The sequence below is a fragment of the Anopheles gambiae genome, chromosome X (genome assembly GCF_943734735.2).
Source record: "Anopheles gambiae chromosome X, idAnoGambNW_F1_1, whole genome shotgun sequence".
NCBI lineage: Eukaryota > Metazoa > Arthropoda > Insecta > Diptera > Culicidae > Anopheles > Anopheles gambiae.
The window spans coordinates 14,386,964-14,410,217 of record NC_064600.1 but is presented as its reverse complement, the minus strand read 5'-3'; the positions used below and the strand labels follow the sequence as shown (position 1 = coordinate 14,410,217).

Sequence of the window (23,254 nt, the reverse complement as noted above, 5' to 3'; positions counted from 1 at the left end):
TCGTTTTCGTCACATTGATTCTCAATCCAATTCTTGCTGCTTCGCGTTTGAGTCGGGTGTACGCCTCACACACCTTCGCTGTTGTCCTCCCGATGATGTCGATGTCATCCGCGAAGCCAAGAAATTGGAGAGACCGGTAGAGGATAGTGCCATGGATGTCGTTGTCTAGCCCCGTGCCTCGAATGACACCTTCCAGGGCGATGTTGAAGAGCGGACAGAAGAGTCCATCGCCTTGCCTCAGAACCCTGTGAGATTCAAACGCTTCCGACGTCAAGTTCGATACTCTCACCTTGCACTGCACCCGTTCATGGTGGCTACTAACAGCCGGATCAACTTCCCAGGGAAATGGTACCGCTGCATGAAGTTCCATAGCTCATTCCGGTTCACGGTGGCGTAAGCCGCCTTGAAGTCGATGAACAGGTGGTGCGTTGGGATCTGACGCTCTCGGCACTTCTGGAGGATCTGCCGCAGAGTGAAAATTTGGTCGGTGGTGGATTTGCCTCCAACAAACCCAGCTTTGTAGCTGCTGACAAAATTTGTAGCAAGGGGCACAAGTCTGCAGAACAGGATCTGGGACAGAATCTTGTTGCATTAAGGACTGTGATGGCTCGAAAATTTGAGCAATCCAGTCTGTCGCCCCATATGATGTTGAAATATCGGATCAAGAAAAAAATCCTGAGTTTATCAGACATTTTTTCAAACATATTTTGTAAAACTATTGACAAAAGCCAAATGACAGAAGTCCGAGCTGCATATAAATTGATTGAATTGACAGATATCCATGTGTTATGGCAATAGTTGCATAATAATAATCAAATGAACTCAAATCATTGCAAACAATTTAGAATACCGTATTGACGGTAGCTTATAAACACGTTGTTATATAATAAGCACTGTTCACAAAATATAAGGCAGATTTGCAGATGAATTGCTAATGTTGCTGCCAATCAAAAGTAAGAAAGACTGTGATACATTGCCAAAATTCTATGATTACTTTTTGGTAAAAATTCTATGATTGGTGTAATTTAAACGACCTGACTATCTCTATTGCTAAATGTTGTTGTGATAACTTATCATACGACAGATATGCTAATTATTATCAAATATACCTTGTCAAGCCAGGATATTGATCGAGTAAGTGAGATCCGCGACCTCGGCGTTATCTTGGATAGCAAACTAACGATTAATACACGCTAGAAACATCTACTTCACAAAGCCACCAAAATACTATGTAGTCGATCCGATCCTATGTGTATAGAATCACTTTATGTTTACCTTGTCTGGTCAATGTTCGACTTCAACAGTGTTCTTTGGTAGCCGTCCTCTGATTTATGAAATAATAGAGTCAAATCAGTGGCGCATCTGATTATATGGTACCTCTTACGTGTTTTTCTCGAGGTGTCATCAATAGACTTGACTATCGTACACGTTGCTTATTGTTTGGTCTATAAGTTTATCAGGTTAACATATTAACATAATATTTATAATCTCAGACATTGCTATTGCTCCAACATGTTGACAGCTAATGTTGATTTTCATTTGGAATTCAATTGAAATCGGAACTGGAACTTCGTTTGTGTTGACTCTACCATCGATATATAATCGATCAAATAATCGATAGCGTCTGCGTAAAGATAACTTATAAACAGGAGCTAGTCCAGTTCATTTTAAGTATTACATTTGAATTCATTCAAATATAATATCGTTCAAAGTGATTTTATATTAACTTCAAAGTTTGTATTTAATTACTGATTTTATCGTATTTAGCAGAATCCATCAGCAATGTTATGAACTGAATGAATTTTATGAAGGTATAAAAATATAAAAATGATGTTTGTTTGAAATTTACGAAAATACTGCAAAATATGTAATTTTTTTTTAAATAAATACAGTCTTTCCCCGAGTTACGCAAATTCAAGTTCCGCGAATTTTTAATTTTGACAGTTCAGATGTAAAATCGGTACAATTTTCTGCATCAACTGTCAAATGAAAAATAATTTGCAATTTTTGCAAAAGTATTAAATTACTAAAAAGACAAAAATAACCGAAATTTCTTAACGAATTGTATTTAATAAGTAAAAAATTATATCAATGAACTAAATTCAATCAAACAAGCATTATATGCATTATTCGCGTAACTCTGGGAAAGACTGTATCTGTAGGGAAAGGCCCTACAGATATTACCGTTTAGGACCTATTATTCTTATGATCTTCCACTGATTTGACAGTTTTTTTTCGGATTTCTTTCAGTCTGAAAATATATAAACAATCGGATCCTCGATTCGTTATCAAATCTGGTGGTTGAGTTTTTCCTTGGAAAACAGATTTCATTTATCAAAAAAGTTTTCATATAGATTTGATTGAGTGTTTTCAATGACTGGTTGATGTTAACCTTTATTTTTTTCTATTAACAGTTTTTTGTTTGCACAAAAATCACTGTAGGTCTAGGCCTGCCTTTGATACTGAACTTGGGAAAAAAAGAAATTGATATGTAAACAAAAAAATAACTCACTGTAAGATTAGAGATTCAGTACATGATTAACTTTCACGAGTGAGCCAACAAGGGTACTATCTTAGATAATCTTCAAGAAATAGTGATTCATTGCTATGCAATCTACTTAGCAGGCATAGCGTTCACAATTCGCCACTTGAACCGACGTATGCTATCCAACTTCGGAGCTAACGTCTTGGTCTGTTTAATCAATGCCCGTAGTAACTACGAGCTAGATGAAAACGCCAGCGATACAAACCACCACCGTTGCAAATCCGCAGCAGCTAAGCCCACCAGGAGTTGGAGCGCGCACCCGTTACCGCGTTCCGGAATGTGCCGTCTGTGCTGTGACTGTTTTGATTTACTGCCCATTTATAGATAACAGTACCACAACTCGCCATTCCCGATGCTGCCGCTGGGGTCCTTCGCTGGAGCCTGTGCACTTCTTGCCATTTCCAAATGACAATTGTCGCACAGACGCGGGTACGTTCCGTTCGAAACCGCAGCTACCGCTGGTGAAACGCAGCTCCCACACCGAGCGAAAATTGCCCCCGGGTGTTGGCACGCCTGGCATTAAAATAGAATGAGTCGTCAAGATTGGGCCAACAAAACAAATAGAACCATAGAGTTGCGCGGTGTTTGCTTGTTTTCGCGTTTGGCCGCCCCACTCGAAGGTACGTTCGCGGTGTAAGTGACCTCCAACCGTAGTTCTTCCCTATTTCCTCCCTCTCCCCGTTTGGGAAGGTAGTGTTTTTGTTTTCGAGGTATTGTGATGTTACATTCTTTGTTGTTCTTTCGACGATTTCTGTGTTTCTTTATTTATCTGAAACTCGCAAAGTGTCGCATTTTGGCCAAACCGCTGTTTGCCGATTACGCGAGCATGGGGTGTGGAGGACCCTAAGGGTTTCAATGAAAATGTTAGACAAACGTAGTTTAACACCCTTACTCATATTTGTACGTCGCACAAATGTAATTTCGATTAAATTTACAATATTATTTGCTCATTGATGTACTGGAGTTCCTCGACATACGACTGTATTTAGGAGCGAAGCTAAGCCCCCAGACCTAAGTGTGAGGTGACAAAGTCAATCTTTAGACTATACATTGCTTTTAAAGACCCTATTACATTAAAGGAATAGTTCCGGATTTTTTTCTGTCGTTGATTTCATTTGACATAAAAATCGGAATTACGAATACTTTCTATTTCAAATATTATATTTTGGCGAAGGATAGTAGACAGTGGAATTTTCGTTCTTGACAGAATCTACATTCAAAACCAATTCATTTTTCCTTGCAAGGCAAAAGCTGTGAAAAGCCGTTTGACGTACCAATTCCATTCGCAATTCCCGAATGTGAGGCCCAAGGGCCTTAACAGTAGTTAAAGAGTAAAAAACAAGAATGTCGTGTATTTAAATCAAATAAATATTCGATAATATAGTAATTTTATTGCATAAAAAGTATACAAATATTCAAGTTCGGTGTTTAGAGAGCCGTCATAAATGTGTATTTAAATCTTTAAATTTCATCAAAATGGCAACTTCAAACTGCCGAAAATCTCGGAAAAGCGATTCACCGTGACTGGAGTGGATAGTATGTATAGGATTTTCTGTAAAAAAATGGGAAAAAACGTTTAGTGTCATTTGAAATGGTGTTTGAATCCTTAAAAAAGCCTAGCGGCTTATGCATTTCTATGAAGAGCTACGAGCTACGAAACTTATTCGTCAATCTTCAGGCATTCCAACAAAAAAAAGTTAACATAAAACCATAATTTAACATCATTCACAACGCCCACATCCTGAGCTACAGTTGTCTGTCAAAGTTTTGCGGGAACACCCTCGAAATAAATTCCAAAATATACGTCACATAACTAAGAACTGTGATAAGTTTACTGTCTTTTCCCGAGTCATGCGACACTCGAGTTCTCGAGAGCATCTTTTTAGTTTTGACCGTTCATACGTTAAATCGGTAAAAAATTCTCCAAGAATTGTCAAATGCAAAATAAATTGCAATTTTGCAAAATATTTGAAATCACTTAATACACAGAAATAACTGTTTTTTTTTCTACACGAATTGTTAGGAATAAGTAATAATGTTCATACAAGTTTTATAATATATTATAAAAAAAAACTATTTATCAACCGTATTCTGACTGAAAAACAATATTCAATATAACAACAATTTAAATCTGGGAAATACTGTATTTCGAGTACACTGAGCAGATGTAACTTCTGTAAGTAGTAGTTCAGGAATAAGAACTATCCCCGAAGAGCGAATGAACTGCTTCTGAGAATTGGAATTCGCACAGCGCGTGTCCATAATGCCCCGCACTTCCCGTACGCGCAACAGCCTCTGGCACGCAACTCTCACACAGCGCGAAATGTGCATCGACCAGAGCATCCGCTGCAGGGCCAACTCTCGTAGCATTTGCCACAGTTCCAAAGGCAGCATTTTGATAGCGACCAATTTCACTCGAGCCCGAGCTGTTGCAGCGACCCTTTCGCAAATAGGCTGCAACCGCGCGGAAGAAAAAATAATGCAACGGAAACAATAATTCTGAACGCCTTCGCGCCCTATCGAGCGCGGGCTGGGGAAAGGGAAAAAGTGGGCCACAGCACGCAGTTTCCGGCAAGCGTTACGCGATCGTTGCCCTATTAATGGGGCTGACCGATGCGATCGATCACTTGATAAGAGATCGGAAGGGTGGTCCCTCGATGGTGCGGATGGTAGAAGATCACTGGCACAGCAGCAATGTGCTAGTGGCACTTTCGCCCGCCTACGCCTTTCTATCCGCACAATCCCATCCCCACACGAAGAAACTTCTCGTTAGAACAGGCTGCCCTAGAACCGTACACACATACACACACACGCACAGTAAACGCCAGAAAACGGAGGCACCAAATCAAAAATAGGAACGAACCGAGAAATAGATCACATTATTCCTCGGCTAGCACCCAAATGGCAACCCGGTTTGTTTGCTACGGCTTTTAAAATATATTAAATTATTTGCGCGGCCCGTTATCAATATGTTTTGAAACGGACGTCCCGCTTGCGACCGCTTGCCTGCACGGTCCGGTACGCACTGTGCCTGTCTGTCTGTCTGTTTACCTCCCACCGTTGGTGCGGTGCGGTCGCGCCGCCTGCCAAGATGCCCCACACGCAGCCGTGTGTCAACAGGCCCGTGATGCGCACCCCTTCTATTGACAAGAGGTTATCGGGCCAAGGGAGAGGAAGCGGAGGGTGGAGCGCGCGCTGGGGAAGGGGGAGGAAATACCCGCGCGAGGCTTCGCTTAGAACGTACGACGCAGCGTACTACCATCCTTCTTAAACTACGGCTAACCGGGGCGCCGCTCGCCAGTACGGCACGGGACGTTGGCACGGCACGATTGGCCGTCGGATAGACCAAACATTTTGGTTGGTGCCGCAGTGACAAACGGTGACTGAGTGTGCAAGCAGCCGAGCACCTGGGATACCAGTGGCAACGATGCATCCTGCAGCGGACGACCAGCGTCGAGCCGAGGACAGTGGTAGGCCGTTTTGGGTGGCGGGCACCTTGAGGAAGCGCGAGGATCAGTGGGTTTAGTTTGTGCGAATTCTTCCCCATTTCGTTCGAGTAGCTTGCGGCGGATTAACCTTAGCTTAGCATGCGGGTAGAAGTTGTTGACAGGGGACAGGTGTGCGAATCGCAGTAAAAAACACGTGCTCAAGAACCCGGTGGCCGTACAGTGCAGTGCAGCAATCAACGGGCCATTACGGCTTTACGACTGTTTGCCGCCATCGAAAAATACGGTGGCCCAGGGTTGCCCGCGGGAGATAAGATCCGCCCAACGCAGGCGCTTATCTTTCGCGTTAGGCCACTTCAGGATTTTCAGGTAGCCGTCGCTAGGAATTGGACAAGATGTGCAAAGAGAGCGTTGCAATATCTCCGTGTCTCCGTTCTCAACACATCCGGGGATGGCAGATGGACACGGTGCTCGCAAGAAGTACAGATTTGGTTACGAGCGTCACCCGCGTTGGAGTGAGAGGACTGATCCAAAGATGCCTGAGGATGCGTTATCAGGCGGTACCGAACAGTTTACACGCGACTCTATGTAGACAGAGCATGGGGAGTTTGTGTGAGCGATAGCCTCTATCAACGTTTGTGCAGGGTTTTCCACTAATTGCTGGTCCAACCAGGTGCCTGGAACCTGCATTTCCCATTGCTCGGCCTGAGCCAAGTATCTTGAAGGGACCACTGGCAACCCGTTGGACCTGAGCGACCCTGCTCGATTGGAAATGTCCGACCCATCAATCAAACGCCGTCAATCACCGACCGGGTTCATGTGGCTGTGTTTGCTGAGCCACCGACTGTCAATGACCTTCCGAAAAAGCGATATCTCCAGATCCCGGATCTGCAGCTGCACTTGGGAATGAGCAACCGGATGTAGTTTCGGTGGTCACTAGCAATCTCACCTCACCTTTATCTCTGCTCTGAACCTCTACCATTCTCGCTCCAACGCATGTCTTTCCAGTCGGCAACGGTGCGGCGACACACAAATCGGCCGAAATTGTCATCGACCCAGCGCAGGTTGGTGCGCAGAATGGGAGCGCGACGCCCGTCCAGAGCCATACGTACAGCGAAGCCCTCGCCGTGGTCGGACAGGGCCGGTTCCACACGCTGCTCCTGTTCATTACCGGCCTCTGCCTGATGAGCGTCGTCAACGAGACGGTCAACGTGGGCTTCATCATCTCGGCCGCCGAGTGCGACCTGGAGCTTAGCTTCAGCGACAAGGGCATACTGAACGGGGCCGGCTTTATGGGCGTGGTGGTCAGCTCGTACGTGTGGGGCTTCCTGTCCGACACGTGGGGCCGCCGCCGGGTACTGCTGCTCGCGTCCTCTGGCGCACTGGTCACCTCCGTGCTGTCCACCTTCTCGCCGCACGTCTGGGTCCTGATCGGGGCCCGCTTTCTTGTCGGGATTTTGTAAGTATCCGCTCAAGCTCATGGTCCGGGAAAAGAGTGGTCCAACCACGCTTACCGTTCTGTTTCGGAATTGTGCTCCCAAATCTCAAACTAGCGTGTCCGGCAATGCGGCGACCTCGTACGCGTACCTGGCCGAGTTCCACGGCGAAGCATCCCGGGCGAAGGTGATCTCCTGGGCGGCCATGTTCATGTCGATCGGGCTGATACTGCTGCCGTCGCTCGCCTGGCTCATCATACCGCTGGACGCGCAGCTCGACCTCCGCCTGTTCGGCATGCGGTACGCGATGTGGCGCATCTATCTGCTGCTCTGCTCGCTCGATCTGCTGCTCATCATTGCGGGGCTGCTCTACCTGCCCGAGAGTGGAAAGTTTCTGCTCACCGGCGGCCACCGGGAGAAAGTGGTGCAAACGCTGGCCAAAATCTATCAGCTCAACCGGGGCAAACCGGCGCACGTAAGTAAAGGGTATTCTGTGCGATTTTGTCGCGCCGGGGTGACCGGGGCCGGAGGAAAGCCCTCGCGCGGCACCCGTCGGCCCCGAACGCGACGGCGACGATGATGATCGTGTGATGAACTCCCGCCCGATAATTGGACATGGGAAACAGTGCGGCGAAAGCGTGTAGCCCTTGTGTGTGTACACAATTTGCCAAATCTAGCTTATGGGAAGCGGGGGAGATGGGATGCGCCGGCACTTCTTCTAACGCTAATGAGTAAACCATTGTTTTAGCGCCCAACTTCCCATGTTCCGTGCGCATCTCAAACCCGCCCCTCCCATTAACGATTTTCCCGGTTCATTCATTTTCTTTCCCGCTGCTTTGCTTCTCCCTTTCCACTTTACTCGCCATCACCGGCAGACCTTCCCCGTCAAGTCGATCACCCTGGACGCGATCGACAGTGCGTACGCGGACGAGATGCAGCGGCGGTCGAAGCTCGGGCTGCGCTACCTCTGGCAGCAGACGGTGCCCCTGTTCCGGGTGCCGCTGCTCTGCCACACGCTCAAGGCGTCCGTGCTGATGTTCGGCATCTTCGCCACCTCGTCCGGCCTGTTCCTGTGGGTGCCGGACATCCTCAACACGTACGTGCAGCACCAGGATATGAAGCTGTGCGACGTGATTGCGCTGATGCACGCGAACAAAACGGCGGCCCGGTCCGGCCACAGCGTCTGCCCGATCGCAATCAACGCCAACATCTTCCTGATCACGTCCGCGATGGGGGTCGTCTTTCTCGCCTGCTACATCCTGAACGGCTTCATCATCAACCGGGTCGGCAAGCGGACACTGCTCAGTAAGATATACCTTCCCTACCTCAATTGCTCAGACATCATTTGCACCGCAGGAGATGTTGCGAGAAGTTTGCTGGAGATGTAGTCCTCAGTTAGTTATGGGTTTAGTTGGCAAAAATCTGAAGCCGACTTCGAATCGACTCCGTCAATTTTGGAACTGACTCTGGAAGGTAGTTCCGAGATCATTATCTGGAGTCGTTCGGAATCGTCTAAAGCCGTCCGGAATCGCCCAAAATCCGAGACGTCTGGAGTCACCCAAAGTCGTCCCGAGTCGTTCGGAGTCGTCCAAAGTCAGCCTTCTTTACAAAAATATTGTACCTCCAGTGGACTACGAATGGCTCCAGTCGACTAGAAACGACTCCGAACGACTCTTACCGACTCTGGAGGACTCCGGTCGAATCCAAACGACTCCTACTCCGGGTGGAACTAGTGATTCCCATTTTGCCGAAGTCGGAATCGGACTAACAATAGTCGTAGTCTGATCGGAGTCGTGGGTGCGCTCCAGAGAGAAAATCACTAGTCCTCAGGACCTCTTCAAAAACATGGCTTTAATATTCCCTAGCAACAGCAGCAACTTAAATTGTCCTCTTGGAAATTCAATTTTACGAGAAGATCACTTCAGAAGTTGATATGAGGACCTTGTGAGCAAATGGATCGTTTTGTTTTAATTTCCACTGTTTGAAGATTAACATCCCCAGAGGATGTAAATTCATAATAATATTTCCTTTGTTTTTTTTTTTTAATTGCCTCCTTTAGGGCTCAATTTCTCCAGAAATTGTTCTCTGGGCATCTGCAGTAAATAACTTTTTTGTTTTTCATTTAAATAAAATTTTCCCGAAGTTGATCTTAAAAGACATCCTCAGGCTCTTGCCTACAAAATTCTTCACAACTTTTGTTGGGTAAATAACCCTCCTCGACTTTCAATTGCTCCAGAAGCTGTCCTCAGAAGTCGTCCTCAATAGTCAATATGAATAATAACCTTCCTTGTTTTGCTAAAGTTACTCTCTTAAAGCTTCAATTTCCATTTCAACACACTCTCGCACGACCTCCTCAACAATTTCCTCCCTCTTTTCTTCCCCCTTTTGCCCTATCCCGTCGTGGATTTATCCTGCGTGTACAATACCCAACGCCGTATTCGCCTTCAACAATAGAAATTGCCTTTCTCGTACACGGTACACGGTTTTCCACCGCCACAGCGGCCACCGTGCGAACGGCCATAAAATCGAACCATTTCCCCGTACCGGCGCTAAAATGGGAAGGCAAAAGCGCAGCAGGGAAAAGCGTGTGCTCGCTCAATCTCACACACAGAGCTACAGAGCTCATTTTGCGATAGTATCGGCAGATACTACCCCAGATGCCTGCCGTCGTCCCAAGCCGCGAGCCGTTTCCGCGTGCCGCCCGCAGACGTTGCTACGCGCACCTTAATTATACTGATCGAATCCACATACGGGCACATACGCGCCCCGTTTTCCCAGCTAACCCCCCCCCCCCTCCCCCCCTCTAGCCCAATGTCTCCCCTAGCACCTCCCTCCTGAACTCACACATATTTCATTTTCCATTTTGTATCAAAGTCGTCTTGGTCTTTACCCCATCTCGCCCCATCATTTCTCTCCCTCTCTTTTACGCATCCCACGTGCGCGCGTGTGTGTCTCGCTCTAAGGGGCTGCTGTTGATGCTGCTACATATTTTATATGTGTTTTGCTGTTGTTGTTCTTGCTTCACCACACTCGATTCGTTCACTAAACTACGCCACGCTTTTCTTTTCTTTCTTTTTTACTGGTTTTTTTTGTTGTTGTTGCTGTTGTTGTTGTGCTTCTCGCCTTTTTCTCGCCCGTTTTCCCATCCCACCAGACGGTTGGTTCGTGGTGTGCGGTATCTGCGGGCTCGCCGTGCTGTGGACTTCCGATTTCTATCTGACGCTGATACTGATCGCTGCCTTCGTCTCGTCTGGCTGCCTCGGTGGCGTCCTAAGTGCAATATCGGTCGACCTATTTCCGACTAATTACCGGTAAGCTCTTTTTTTATTATTATTATTGCCCTCCTGCTCTTTCTCTCTGCTTCTTTCTTTCTTTCTCACACACATACATAAGCTGCACCCTTTCTTCATCCGCTTGGAGCTGTTTTTTTTTCATTATTTTCTATTGCCGCTTTTTAGATATATTGTTCGCACTTTCCAGCTGGAGGGTAGGGGAAGGTCTTCCGGTGAGCGATGAACGAGGTGTCGATTAGGTTTAGGGTAGGCTTCCGATTAGCCTCGACTCATCCATACACCTGTCTGTGTGTGTGTGTGTGGTTATGCGCGCGCGAGCGTGTGCCACCCTCCTACAGGAAAGCGGAGCATCGCGCAACTGGGGAGCGCACCAAGGGAAGGGTGATGGAGGGCTGTAATTTAGCAAACAACGATCAGTGTGAGGGATTTTTTTTGTTGCACAAGTTGCAAAATTGGGTTTCCCCCCGCTTGGCTGTGAGCCCATTTTTGGGAAAATTTGTTCCGAACGGGAAGGTTTTCCCAGCGATGCGCAATTTTCACCAATTTCACCAGAACCAAGGTGTAGATCGAATGACTGTACAGGTGTTGATTTAAAATCGCCCGTTGTCGGTTGATCGAGAGCGTGCAAAAACGCAAATATTTAAGAGTAATTGGGTTCGACCGGTAAGCACACATTGAACGCTCCAAACTACTGTTCTATAGAACGTCCTGTAGTGATGGGAATGCAAGTAACTGCTGTGCCATTTGAGACACTTTTTAGCACTGTGGTTTACTTGTCACAGGAAAAGTAAAAATAATTTAAACCAAAAGGAAAAAGCAGATACTTACAGAGTAACGATCAACCAGTGTGTGGTTACGAGTAGTCAGCTACAAATACCTACTAACAAAGTTATTGATGAGCATATTATACTTATCAAATCGGCAAAGGCTGACAATTGCAAACCGTGAGTGTAGCGATGAATAGTAAAAACGGTTTGTGGTTTCAAGTTTATTTCAACTAAAAGATGAAACGATTTGAAGATATTGTAAAACAATAGGTGGAAATAAGACTGTTTGGTTTTGTTAAGGTTGTTTTTTGAGGGCCTTTTTTTTGTTTGCGCTAGTTCAGTACAAATGTTGTCAGTTATTTATTTTACTTTGGTTGATATACAACACAGCCATTTTGAAGCGTCATGTTTAAACTGTCATTACCCCTATCAGCCAGAAAATGGCTACCGAGAGGCTTTCGTATTTTAGCGGAAGTGTATGGTGACCACTGCTTTAGCTGGTCGAACGTGTCAAGGGTGGTTTGAACGGTTTAAAATGTGCAGATTTTTGAAGGCGAAGAACGTTCCGGAAGCACCTTAAGATTTGATTTGATTTAGCCTTTCGGATAGAGAACTGCAGGCAGTACACGATAAAGTTCCTGCACTACACCATCAAGAACTTCCAGAGACTGAAGTATCTCAGCAGGACATCTCTCATCGATTAAATGTAATGAAAAATGGTCCGAATAAAGGGGTATTGAGTCCCAAGTCAACACCTGTTACGAGACGACGAACGCTGTTAGTTCACTTGTGAGCATACAATCCTACGGCATCTTTAAACCAAAGTATTAATAAACACTGAAATTTGAAGTGTTATCCCACCCGTTGCATAGGTTACACATTGATCATTCGAAGTACTACGTGCTTTATTCGCCGGAGCATAATCTGGCTGACCAGCACGTCTCTAATTGCGATAAAGTAAACAAAAATTGACCGTTGTCCTATCATCGATAACGTCCAAAGATTTCATCTTTTTTCACGGTGGAAATCTTACATTTTTTTTTTTTTTTTTTTTGGCTCAATAACCGATGTCGATCAAGGCCTGCCTGAACCCACTTGTGGGCTTGGCTTTCAGTGACTAATTGATTCCCCCCATAGCAGGATAGTCAGTCCTACGTATGGCGGCGCGGTCTATTTGGGGATTGAACCCATGACGGGCATGTTGTTAAGTCGTACGAGTTGACGACTGTACTACGAGACAGGCTGGAAATCTTACATTACCGAAACGATAAGAAAGAGTAGGAATTAGCGACGAGCTTATTTATCGTCCATTTTTTCCCACAGATACCGCTTAATGCTCCTGAGATCAGACATAATTGGAGCACAATATCAAGTATAGCTAGTTTCCCAAGGGTTTTTTATCGTAATTCTTATAAAATTCTCGCAAATAAACTTGCTTGTCAGATGGCGAACTAATTGTGACACACATTTGAAAGCTATAGCTTTTGCTATGATCTAGAATTGAGCTTTAGATAGGTACAGGTGTGCAAGCTAAAAGAAGCAAGGACCTGGGACATTTAAATACTCATTAAAACCCAATGTCGAGTGTGTTAGGTTCGTTCGCACACTTAAACCTTTTCGGTGAGTCGGTCGGGCAGAGCGCAGTGAATGGGTGTAGAACGGTGTCTATAAACAATCGTCGCGTATCTGTTACATCACTCGTTCACACTTACAATTGTCCAAAAAGACTTGCGAGAAGCAGTGACTGCGTTTCGGATACGGAATCGCCGATTGGGTCGACCTTGCGCGTCGAGCTGATGACCGAGGCGGAATTCGAACACCGTGGTAGAAGTTGGTGAATTACGAGTGCAACCTTGCACTTAAGTCGATGAGGGATATTGCTGAACGGTCAAACCTAACAGGCTTTGCCAGCAGATAGGTCAGACAGGTGTACGGGAAGAACCAGATCCAAACATTTGACAGTAATGGAGCTTGTTCTATTCTATTCTATATACTAAATAGAAATTTGAGTCGATTTTTCGACATTTTTGAAATATGTTTGTTGTTAGAAGTCTGGTATGCAAAATCGATCGAGACGGGCAGCCGGCATCGCAGTAGGCGACAAATCGTCAGACCAATTTTCGGAGATGACTTTAAAACACGTTTACGAAATTCGAATGTTAGCCAAAATATAATGAGTTTTGAAATAAGGAAAAATAAGGAATTCCAAAAAAGTTACAATTCGAAAGAACAGTTAGACGTTTCATGGATAAAACTCGCCTACTTGACACAGTTCTATGGAATGCTCGAAACTCGCAATTAGAGCCGGGATAGTTTAGTTATAAAGTAGACCTGATTTCCTTAGCAATATTCAATTCGACATCGAGATATCTTGATTCCAAGAATAGAACAAGCCTGAATGTTTCAACAAAGATTACACGATGAACTTTTTGCAGAGATCAGGATCGAGATCAAATCTTTGCATGTGCCCAAGAGACGTAAAACATAATGGAGTACCTTACAAATTCTGGAAGAAGCATTTCTAAGCCAGCATTCAGTAGCTTATAACAAATAAACGATTTATTTCTACCCCGTTTCAACAGGCAAGTTAACATCGGCTCGGCACCGCTTCAATTCGTGTCAACTAAGCCATTTAACTTAGCTGTGTACTAGTTTTTTTTGTTCAGACCTAGTTGCCCTGCGAGATTTGTAAGTTAAGGGTCGGAGGAGGACTCCCCTATTCAATGCTTGAATTTAAAAATTAACGGTTTAACCTGCTGGAAATAATTACCTCCATTTGATCTCATTTACCCAAACACAAACACACACACACACACACACACACACACACACACACACACACACACACACACACACACACACACACACACACACACACACAAACCTTGACCAACCGATACTTTCTATCTTTAATTTCCCTCTTTTCCGTCTGTTTTAATGTCTTCTTCTTCTTCTTCTTTTGCTGGTTTGTTCCTCACCACCTGTTCGCGGCCGGGCGTAAATCTTTAATTCATCATATCATACACCAAACAACAACGACCTGTGGGTCACTGCGGATCAATGCGCCACCCCAACCCCCCCCCCCCCTCCCATTATTGGGGCACGTGTGTTTACCTTGGACCGCCCTTGTGCCGAAAACGAACCTATACTCCTCCCTCCCCCCCCCCCCCCCCCCCCACCCGGACCGGACAATAATAACGAACAAACCAAATAGGGCAATGGCAATGTGCCTGATTCTGATGACGGGCCGGTTCGGGGCAATGGCCGGCAGCAACATTATCGCCTATCTGCTCACGTACAACTGCAATCTGATCTTCATACTGTTCGGCGGCTCGCTGCTAGGTAGGTGGTAGGCGATACTATGATTCTCACTCACTCTCTCTCTCTCCACGGCCAGCGTGCGCTTTCTAGGGACGAACAGGAATGCTTCCGGATCCCGACAAACGATGGTCCTAGAGGGAAAAAATTGGAAAGATTGACAACTGCAGCATGCCAACTGCAAGAGCAGCAGCAGCAGGGTCGGAAACGCTCCGGCATGTCACTCGTCACCGGTCGTCGTCACGCACCGTCGCACTGCCAACGGCATCAGTCAACGCCGCTCCCTGGTCCCTGGTGGTGGTGGCGGTGGTCAGTGAAGCTGATAGCCATCACCGCGCGGTTTAGCTAGTGCCGTTACAATTTCAAATCAACTCTCATTCGCCCGGCCATAACGTTCGAGCCAACTACCAACACCAGGACAGGGCCGGCGATCCCCCCTCCACCCTTTCCTCGTTACGGACGGGCTGGCGGTGTAGCCTCCAAACAACCTCTAACAACCTGTCTTTCCTCTAGCACTGCACTGCTGCCAAACGGCCCCGAAACGACAAAGCGAGAAAAGGAGAGAAAACATCGCTCCCTCACTAGTTACTTTCTTCCCTATTCCCGTTTCGGTGCTTTTCTTTATTATTTTACTCACTTTCTACCTTCCTCACCTCTCCTCTTTTCTTTTCTTTTTTATTTTTGCTTTGCTTTCTTATGCCGCGCGCGACTGGATTATAAACTGGCTGATCATAACCTCTCGTCTTATCGCGATACTTACACCGATTCCCGAACCACCCTCCACGGCCCGCTTGCAACAGTTTGTGCTCTAATTGGAGCAACCTTAACGGAAACGTGACAGGCCAGCTATTCGAAAAATGTTTAATGGCTGCCTGCCCGAACCCCCCCTCCCCCTCCCCTTGGGACACGTGACAGGTGACTTGCAGAGCTGCCCTCCTCCTCCTTCACCAGCTGGAAAGCAGCAGCAGCAGAACCGTGGGCAAAAGTGTTGCCAGCATCAGTAAACCGTCTTGAAGGATCTCTACTCACACACCTGCTTCCAGCCAAAAAAAAAAAAAAACAATAAGGCACCGAGTAGAACAAAACAACGCCCGTCCCAAGTCAAGCAGAAACTCGGAGCACACTGACGAGTGTGTGATCGTCATAGATCGTCTCGAACAGGTTGAGCTGGTTCGATTTTGCGTTTCTAGTGTTTAGAGTGTATCCAAAGCGCACGCCCTGCCGGTAGTAATTAGGGAGGGATGGAGCAGTTTTCAAATGGGGTGGGAGGGAGATGGGAGAGGAATTCGTACACCCGCGCCCAACCCAGCCCAGCCTTTCGATGCAAAACACTGCACCAACAAAGTAGCAATTAGTTTAGCCCGGGTTTGTTGCGCCCACTTCAAACCGTCGTAGCTGTTTAAGACGTTTTACAAGCAGCACACTCAAAACGTATCCCCTCCTCCCTCTTACCCTCCGGTGTGCGAATGGAAGGTAGGAATGGAGGCAGCAGCATGGAGTCAATAAACGTGCCAGTATCATTATCGGTTGTGAACATGTGCCGCACCACTGTCATTGACTGTCTATTGCCAATAATTAGTCCCTCCGGTGCGGAAGGAATTTCTGTGATTTCTGGACGGGAGGAGAACCCGTACGCCTCACCTAAACGCTCATCCGAACCGACATCCTTAAGCCCGATGTCCGAACTCGCACTCGCACTGACCCGGCGCAAACGGTTCTGCGTCACGCACGCACTCCGCAGCATAATTTTAATTATGATCGATGGTTGGGACGACCAAACCTGCCCGATTGCACACCGGTTCCAGTTTTTTTTTTTGTTTGCGGTCCCCGGGTGTCGCATTCCAGCAGGGTGGAAAAATCAAATCTTGCACGCGTTGTCACTGCACCACTGGAGACATTAATGTGCAGCCAGCGAGAAAGTTTACATAAATTGGTTCAAATGCACAATTGCACACTCAAACACACACATACAGGCGAGATAGGCCGGGTTAACATTGAGTACACTTTCGCCCATTACAGCCAAGTGGATTCGCATTAGTAACTGATATAACTGCCCGCATGCCTAGAGCTTATTCCAGCACAGCCCGATCGATTTGTTGCCTTCAATGTATTTCAATTTTAAACTTTTCAATTTCAATTTGTATGATTGTTAGCCTAGTCAGGTTCAACAATACCTATACCAATTATTATCTAATCTAATGCTAACTGTAAATTAGAGAGTGAAGAATTCAGAAAAAGCAAAGAAGTAGTTTTCTAAGATAGTAACAAAACAGAAATAATAATCCTTATAACGAGCTCTGGAGCACACCCACTATTCCGATCCGACTCCGACTATTGTTAGTCTGGAATCGGACTCCGGATAAAATGGGAACCACTAGTTCCGCCAGAAGTTGGAGTCGTCTCGAATCGTAGTAGGAGTCGTCCGGAGTTGAAGTCATTCTTAGTTGTCCAGAGTTGATCGGAGTCAGTCGGAGTCAATTGGAGCCTTCCTGTGCAATGCGCTTGTGATCAGTCATTTCATTTTGTTGTGTTTTGTTGTCATTCACTTTGCGCGTGTTGCTATTGTTTCAACTCCGGACAACTCCGATCAACTCCGGAGGACTCCAGACGTTTCCAGACGGCTCCAGACATTTTCAGACTGCAGAAAATGCAGGGCGGACCTACCCTCCAGAGTCGGTTTAACGAAATTATCGGAGTCGAATCGGAGTCGACTCCGAATTTTTGCCAACTTTACCCTTTTACTTTCACATGAAAAATCAGTTCACCTTAAAGTACCTGTCGCGACGGACGAAGCTAGGACTATATAGCACCTATTCAGCACCGGTACTCACACACGCCACCGAGACATGGACACTGTCCAAACCTGATGAAACCCTTCTGGCCGCTTTCAAGAGGAAGATGCCCAGAAGGATACTTGGCTCCGTATGTGTATAAGGACAATGGAGGAGCCGCTATAATGACGAGCTATACGAGATGTACGGCGACCTCACTGTGTGCGTGTCAAGCTCGCCAGGCTCCGGTGGGTTGGCTATGTTGTACACATGGTAACGGACGACCTACCCCGTAAATTCTTTCTGGGCCGTCCATAAGGACAGAGGAGGCGTGGTAGGCCCGAATTGAGATGGCAACATGGCGTGGAGTCGTCCGCTATTAATGCCGGGATAACGGACTGGCAGACGAAGGCGCGAGACCGTGAGCGGTTTCGGACACTCCTGCGGCAGGCCAAGACCGCAAAGCGGTTGTAGCGCCGGATAAGTAAGTAAGTAAGTTACGCATCACTAACAACGAGAGCTGGTACGAACGCTAAGATTGGGGGAGCGAAGCGGGGAGAGGAAGGAAAATGGGAATTTTACGGCATGGAAGGGTAAGAGGCTTAATTAAATGCACGAATTCAAGTAAGGAAAGGGTCGTTAGATCCGAACACAGTAAGACATTAAACTGCATTCAAAGTATTTCTCACAATCAACTGACATACAGGTGCGTAACATACCAGTGGTCCAAGGAGTGCCGGTGCGTCAATGCTATCATCAAGAATTTTGGAGATGAAGTGAGCATGTGCTGTATTAAGTCGATTTGCCAGAAAATCAAGGCCTAGAATGCAACATCGAGTGTCACAATCAGGCAGAGGGAGATTTAGACTTGTCGGTTCCCATAATTTTTTAGGATCGTCTCACAATGTATTCATCGTATCCCATAGATTTTTGGTACGTTTCCTTAATTTATTGGTATCGTCCGATTGGATATTAATACAATTGAACCAAAAAAATCTGGAAACCGTTATTGGATCGTGGAAACACACCAAAAAATTATGGGAAGCAACCAAAAAATTATGGGAACCAACCAATAAATCGTGGGAAACCCAGTCGGTTAAGTCTTAAAAAAAGTCGGTTTATGAAACCCAGAGTATTATGTAGTTCTAGCGACTATACTTTCAAGATGTTGATGAATTATAAGTTTTTCGGCGAGCAACACACCAAGGCCGCAAACAAGAGAAGTGCGATTGTGCATAATACCACCAAGATAATAATCATTCCATATAGGATTTCTATTACGACAAAAAGATAACACCTAGACTGACTAGAACACCATTGGGTAAATGAATTCAGATAATTTTGGAATATTCGTCAATCATGCAGGCTACTAATATTAAAGAAATGTTCTAAATCATCAGCGTAAAGCAATTGACCATAAGGAGGGAGAATTTCCTGAATGTCACTAATAGATAAAAGAAAATTGAGGACATCCTTGTGGGACGCCAGATGAATACAGCGAAATACGAGTCAAGGTTTTGTAGACAATTTCTCACGTCACTGAGGAAAGACTTGAGCCAAGCAACAACTTATGGAGTTTGAGCAGTAGAGGCTCATGAGGAACAGTGTCAAATGCAACTTCAAGTCAAGAATTGCCAGAATCTATGGAAGATACTACGGTGGACATAAATTGCATCATATTAGTGACGATGGACCGTTTGGGCATGAAACCGTGATGATTGAAGCTTATCTAATTTAGAATAGAAAATAGGATGGAACACCGGACAACACTTTTGAATATTTTAGGACATGCCGGTAAACAGGTAATTCCTCTATAATTATAAACATTCGTTTTATCATCTTATCTAAATATGGGAAATAGCTAACACGATTTCCATAAAGCAGGAAAACATTTAGTTCTCAATGAATCTCAGTTCTCAGATGCAACTTTTAAGAACTGATGCAAGGATTTTTTAATGCATTGCTGATAGGAACAAAGCAATTCCTATTCGCGATAACGAACAGCATACATTCCGATGCTAGTACGTTGTTGGCCGTACCAGGTACGTGCAACGACAGCGAAATTACCTATCGAAGAAACCTTGACATTCCGATCGAGCGTTCCTGATAAGGTGCCTATCTCTGAGGTTGGATTAAGGTAGTATCAAACTATTGTGCTCGTGGGTAATTATCATAGTGATGGATCATACCGTTCCATCCAACACGATCGGCTCCTCACTCACGACTGTGTATGGACCGGAATTGATTTAGCAAGAACGTTTCTGTAACGTTCAGTTTTGTGCGTTAAAGTGTTTTCTCGCTTGCACAAGACACTCTTATCCAGGTCCGCTCCCGTCTTAATGAACTAAAAATTGAACCAAAAGTGTCACTAGTCATCACATTGCAATAAACAGGGAGCAGGAAAGCATTCTTAAATCAAAGAATATGTACATTTTTGTTTAATAATCTACCATATTGCCTTACATTGTGATACTGCACGGTGCAACTTTCTGGTTACCTTCTATGTGTAGTGAAGAATAAAATACAAAGAAAAAAGCTGTAACATCCCTGAGTTTTAGCACCCGGCGGTAGTGCTCCCGGAGCTAGGCGGCATTTCCTGACATCTACCAAAAACGTTCTTCACAAGAGATTTTTCTTACACAAAATGTGAAACCATTGCCACACTTCCCCAACCGTTCGCAGTTTAACGCCATAGGTTCGATCTAACAACGTATGCGTATCCGGATGACTTGATGTCACAGAGCGTCCCGGGTAAGTATGGCAATTTTATCAGCTAATGTGAAACAAACAAACAAAAAATCCCTTCTGCAATCGTTCGCCTTCCGTTTCGTCATCTATTCTAGTGCCTGCCATGCAGCAGTGTGGCCTAAGCGCAACTCACTCTAACGTCCCACTCCACCGCCGCCACCGTCGTCGCGTGCGCGCGCTATCATAGCATCGTGACGCGGCATGTTTTCGAGCCCCGCCGTGTGATGTCATCCAGCACCGTAATGACGAATCATTTTTTGTTTTTTTTTTTACATCCACCGCAATTCCAATCCGTCATCGGCGCATACACACACACACACATATCGCACATCGTGACGCTTATATCCCGATTTTAGTTGGTGTGATGATGGGGGGGAGGTGCGATTTTTTTTTTGTGCGTTCCGGAGACGGACCCCACTTTCGCTACTATTTCGCCGTGCCGTCGTCCGGTTGTACGCGGGCCGCCGCCTGGCACGCTTCGTTCACCATGCGGTTGAACGTGTCGGCATCGTCGGCGTAGATGTGGTGGCCCGAGCCCTCGATGATGCGCACGTTCACGAAGCTGTTCTCGCCGAGCTGCTTGATCGTGTCGGGCGGGCTGGTGTGCAGCAGCCAGGACTTGGAGCCGTACAGCACGGTCACTGGGACGGTGCGCTTCATCTCGCCGATCCGGTTGAGCATCGGGTTTTTGGCCCACGCAAAGTCCTGCATCATCGAGTGGAAGGCACCTTCGCCGCTGCAAATCGAGAGGGAAGGAGGGTTCAATTAGTTGCTATCAGTGCTGCAAAATTTCACTATTCACTTCTTCTTCTTCTTCTTCTTTGGCTCAACAACCGATGTCGGTCAAGGCCTGCCTGTACCCATTTGTGGGCTTGGCTTTCAGTGACTAATAGATTTCCCCCCATAGCAGGATAGTCAGTCCTACGTATGGCGGCGCGGTCTATTTGGGGATTGAACCCATGACGGGCATGTTGTTAAGTCGTACGAGTTGACGACTGTACTACGAGACCGGCTCAACTATTCACTATGCCATGGCACTATTCACTATGTCATGATAAAATCTGACTGAAACTAAATCCATAGCAGCGTCACGAGCTCTACTGCGACGATCAGTTTCGAGACTCAAACAGTTGGTGCGACCATGTCGTGATTTTCATCGACAGAAAATGTCCTGACCAAGTGAGTCAAGCTACCACGAATATGTTCATTGTTTTCGTTGGTGAATATCTCGTGATGCTCATAACATTTTGCAGCACTGGTTGCTATTGCTTGTTTCGATAAGGCAGGAAGCAGGGTGTTGTTAATTCGTCTCGCCTTTAGTTACAGTCAGCTTTGTTACAGTGCTGCATGAGCTGCCTCCAAGCCCGTTGCACTTCATTTCAATGCAATTGCCAATGGTAAGCAAAGTTGAAATGCGAAAAAAAAAACGATCAAAAGCAAGCGCTACTTACGTCGGGTTCTGCGAGTTGCACTGGTGGATGTAGTTTGAGATGTCCATCCCGTCCGTGATGACGTTGGAAAACTTCATCACAATGTCCTGCCGGAACCGGCTCACCAGCGACGGCCCGTACGGTCCCGCGAACCGTATCGGCCACAGCGGGTTCAGCATCTTCGACACCGCGAAGATCGGCCGCAGCCAGAAACGGATGCGCGCATTGTTTTCGAACTCCTTCGGCTTCTCCGGCATGCCCCACGGGTCGGCCAGTATGAGATGGCGCAGCCGGTCCGGGTAGGAGAGCGCGTAGCTCGCCGCAATGAAGCCGCCCATCGAGTGGCCGAGCAGTATCATCTCCTGCAGGTTCATCTCCCGGCGCCACTCCTCGATCGATTTCACCAGCTGCTTCTCGACCACCATCGGGTCGGTGGAGAAGCGGGGCCGCGAGCTGCGCCCGAATCCGAGCACGTCGATCGCGTACACAGGCCGCTCCCGGGCGAGCGCGTCAAGGTTCAGCACCCACAGCGCGACGCCCGCCCCGAGCCCGTGCACCAGCACGAGCGGCACGTTCGGCGACTCCGTGTTGAGCGAGAGCGTCCAGATCTTGTCCGCCTCGCCGACGCAGTGCCCCACGTCAACGAAGCTACCCCGGTACGGCGTTTTCAGATCTGGAACGTTCGAAACGGGCAAGATTTGTTGGTTTGAGTTGCATCATCTTGGACGGTGGGTCGGTGCGTGTAAGAGAAAGAGCATTTCTGTAGCTACTTACAGGAAAGGATGCGCTTTTCTAGCGCGCGTAACATGTCGAAGGATGTGCCCGTCCACCAGTTGAACCAGCTAAAAAAGCGGATGGAAAACGGCGATGGAAAAACCCACGCCAACAAAAGAAAAAACACGGTTAGCACGAAATTGTAGCCACTCCGTTCGGGCGGCCGTGTCGCGTCGGGTACGTAAATAAATCGCGCGCCTCCCAAAAACTAAAGGAAAAGCACCCCGCTTTTCCGGCTGACCTACCGGAGCGGGGGAAATCCCCCGGGTGTCAAGGGAAAGGGAAAAAGAGGCAAAACTTACCCTTTATCCTTCGCACACAGGGACGATTCGCTGCCGCTGCTGGCCTGGTCGAATGCTGCCGTCGGTGCTGTCGCTGTCGCTTCCGCTGCCATCGCTGCGCGTTCGAGTCACTTCCAACCGCCACACGGCTTACGAATATTATGAAATTCGTTGTGTCGCATGTTTGATTGTCGCGGTTCCTCCCACCAGCGACCTCCAACTCCCGCTCTATCCCCCTCTCGCTTCATCCTTGCTTTCTGATCATATTTTGCAAAAATTACATGCGACGCAGTAGCCCGGGTGTTTACATTACAGCGCCGACCTTTGCCAGGTTTATACCGCCCGGTTCAGGTCTGCTCCATTGTGTACGGAACACACGCGCGGCCGCAATTACATCGACAGTCGAGAGCGGTTGTTGTTTGCGTTTGTGTACTTGAAATAAAAT

At 46.7% G+C, this 23,254-nt stretch overlaps 2 protein-coding genes across 2 annotated transcripts; one reads left to right on the top strand and one right to left on the bottom strand.

The window, feature by feature from the left end:
* The first annotated feature begins 5,799 nt into the window (after positions 1–5,799).
* On the top strand, positions 5,800–16,359 carry LOC1272376 (synaptic vesicle glycoprotein 2C). The gene is made up of 7 exons (XM_311324.6): positions 5,800–6,015; positions 7,000–7,450; positions 7,545–7,902; positions 8,303–8,732; positions 10,582–10,738; positions 14,702–14,829; positions 15,606–16,359. The coding sequence occupies exons 1-7, from the start codon at positions 5,973–5,975 to the stop codon at positions 15,641–15,643; spliced, it is 1,605 nt and encodes a 534-aa protein (XP_311324.6). The 5' UTR covers positions 5,800–5,972; the 3' UTR covers positions 15,644–16,359.
* A 3,624-nt stretch (positions 16,360–19,983) lies between these two features.
* On the bottom strand, positions 19,984–23,115 carry LOC1272375 ((Lyso)-N-acylphosphatidylethanolamine lipase). The gene is made up of 4 exons (XM_311323.5): positions 22,831–23,115; positions 22,529–22,596; positions 21,776–22,427; positions 19,984–21,060 (listed from the first exon to the last, which is right to left on the bottom strand). Exons 1-4 carry the CDS (start codon positions 22,920–22,922, stop codon positions 20,751–20,753), a joined length of 1,122 nt encoding a protein of 373 aa, XP_311323.4. The 5' UTR covers positions 22,923–23,115; the 3' UTR covers positions 19,984–20,750.
* Between the last annotated feature and the right edge of the window lie 139 nt (positions 23,116–23,254).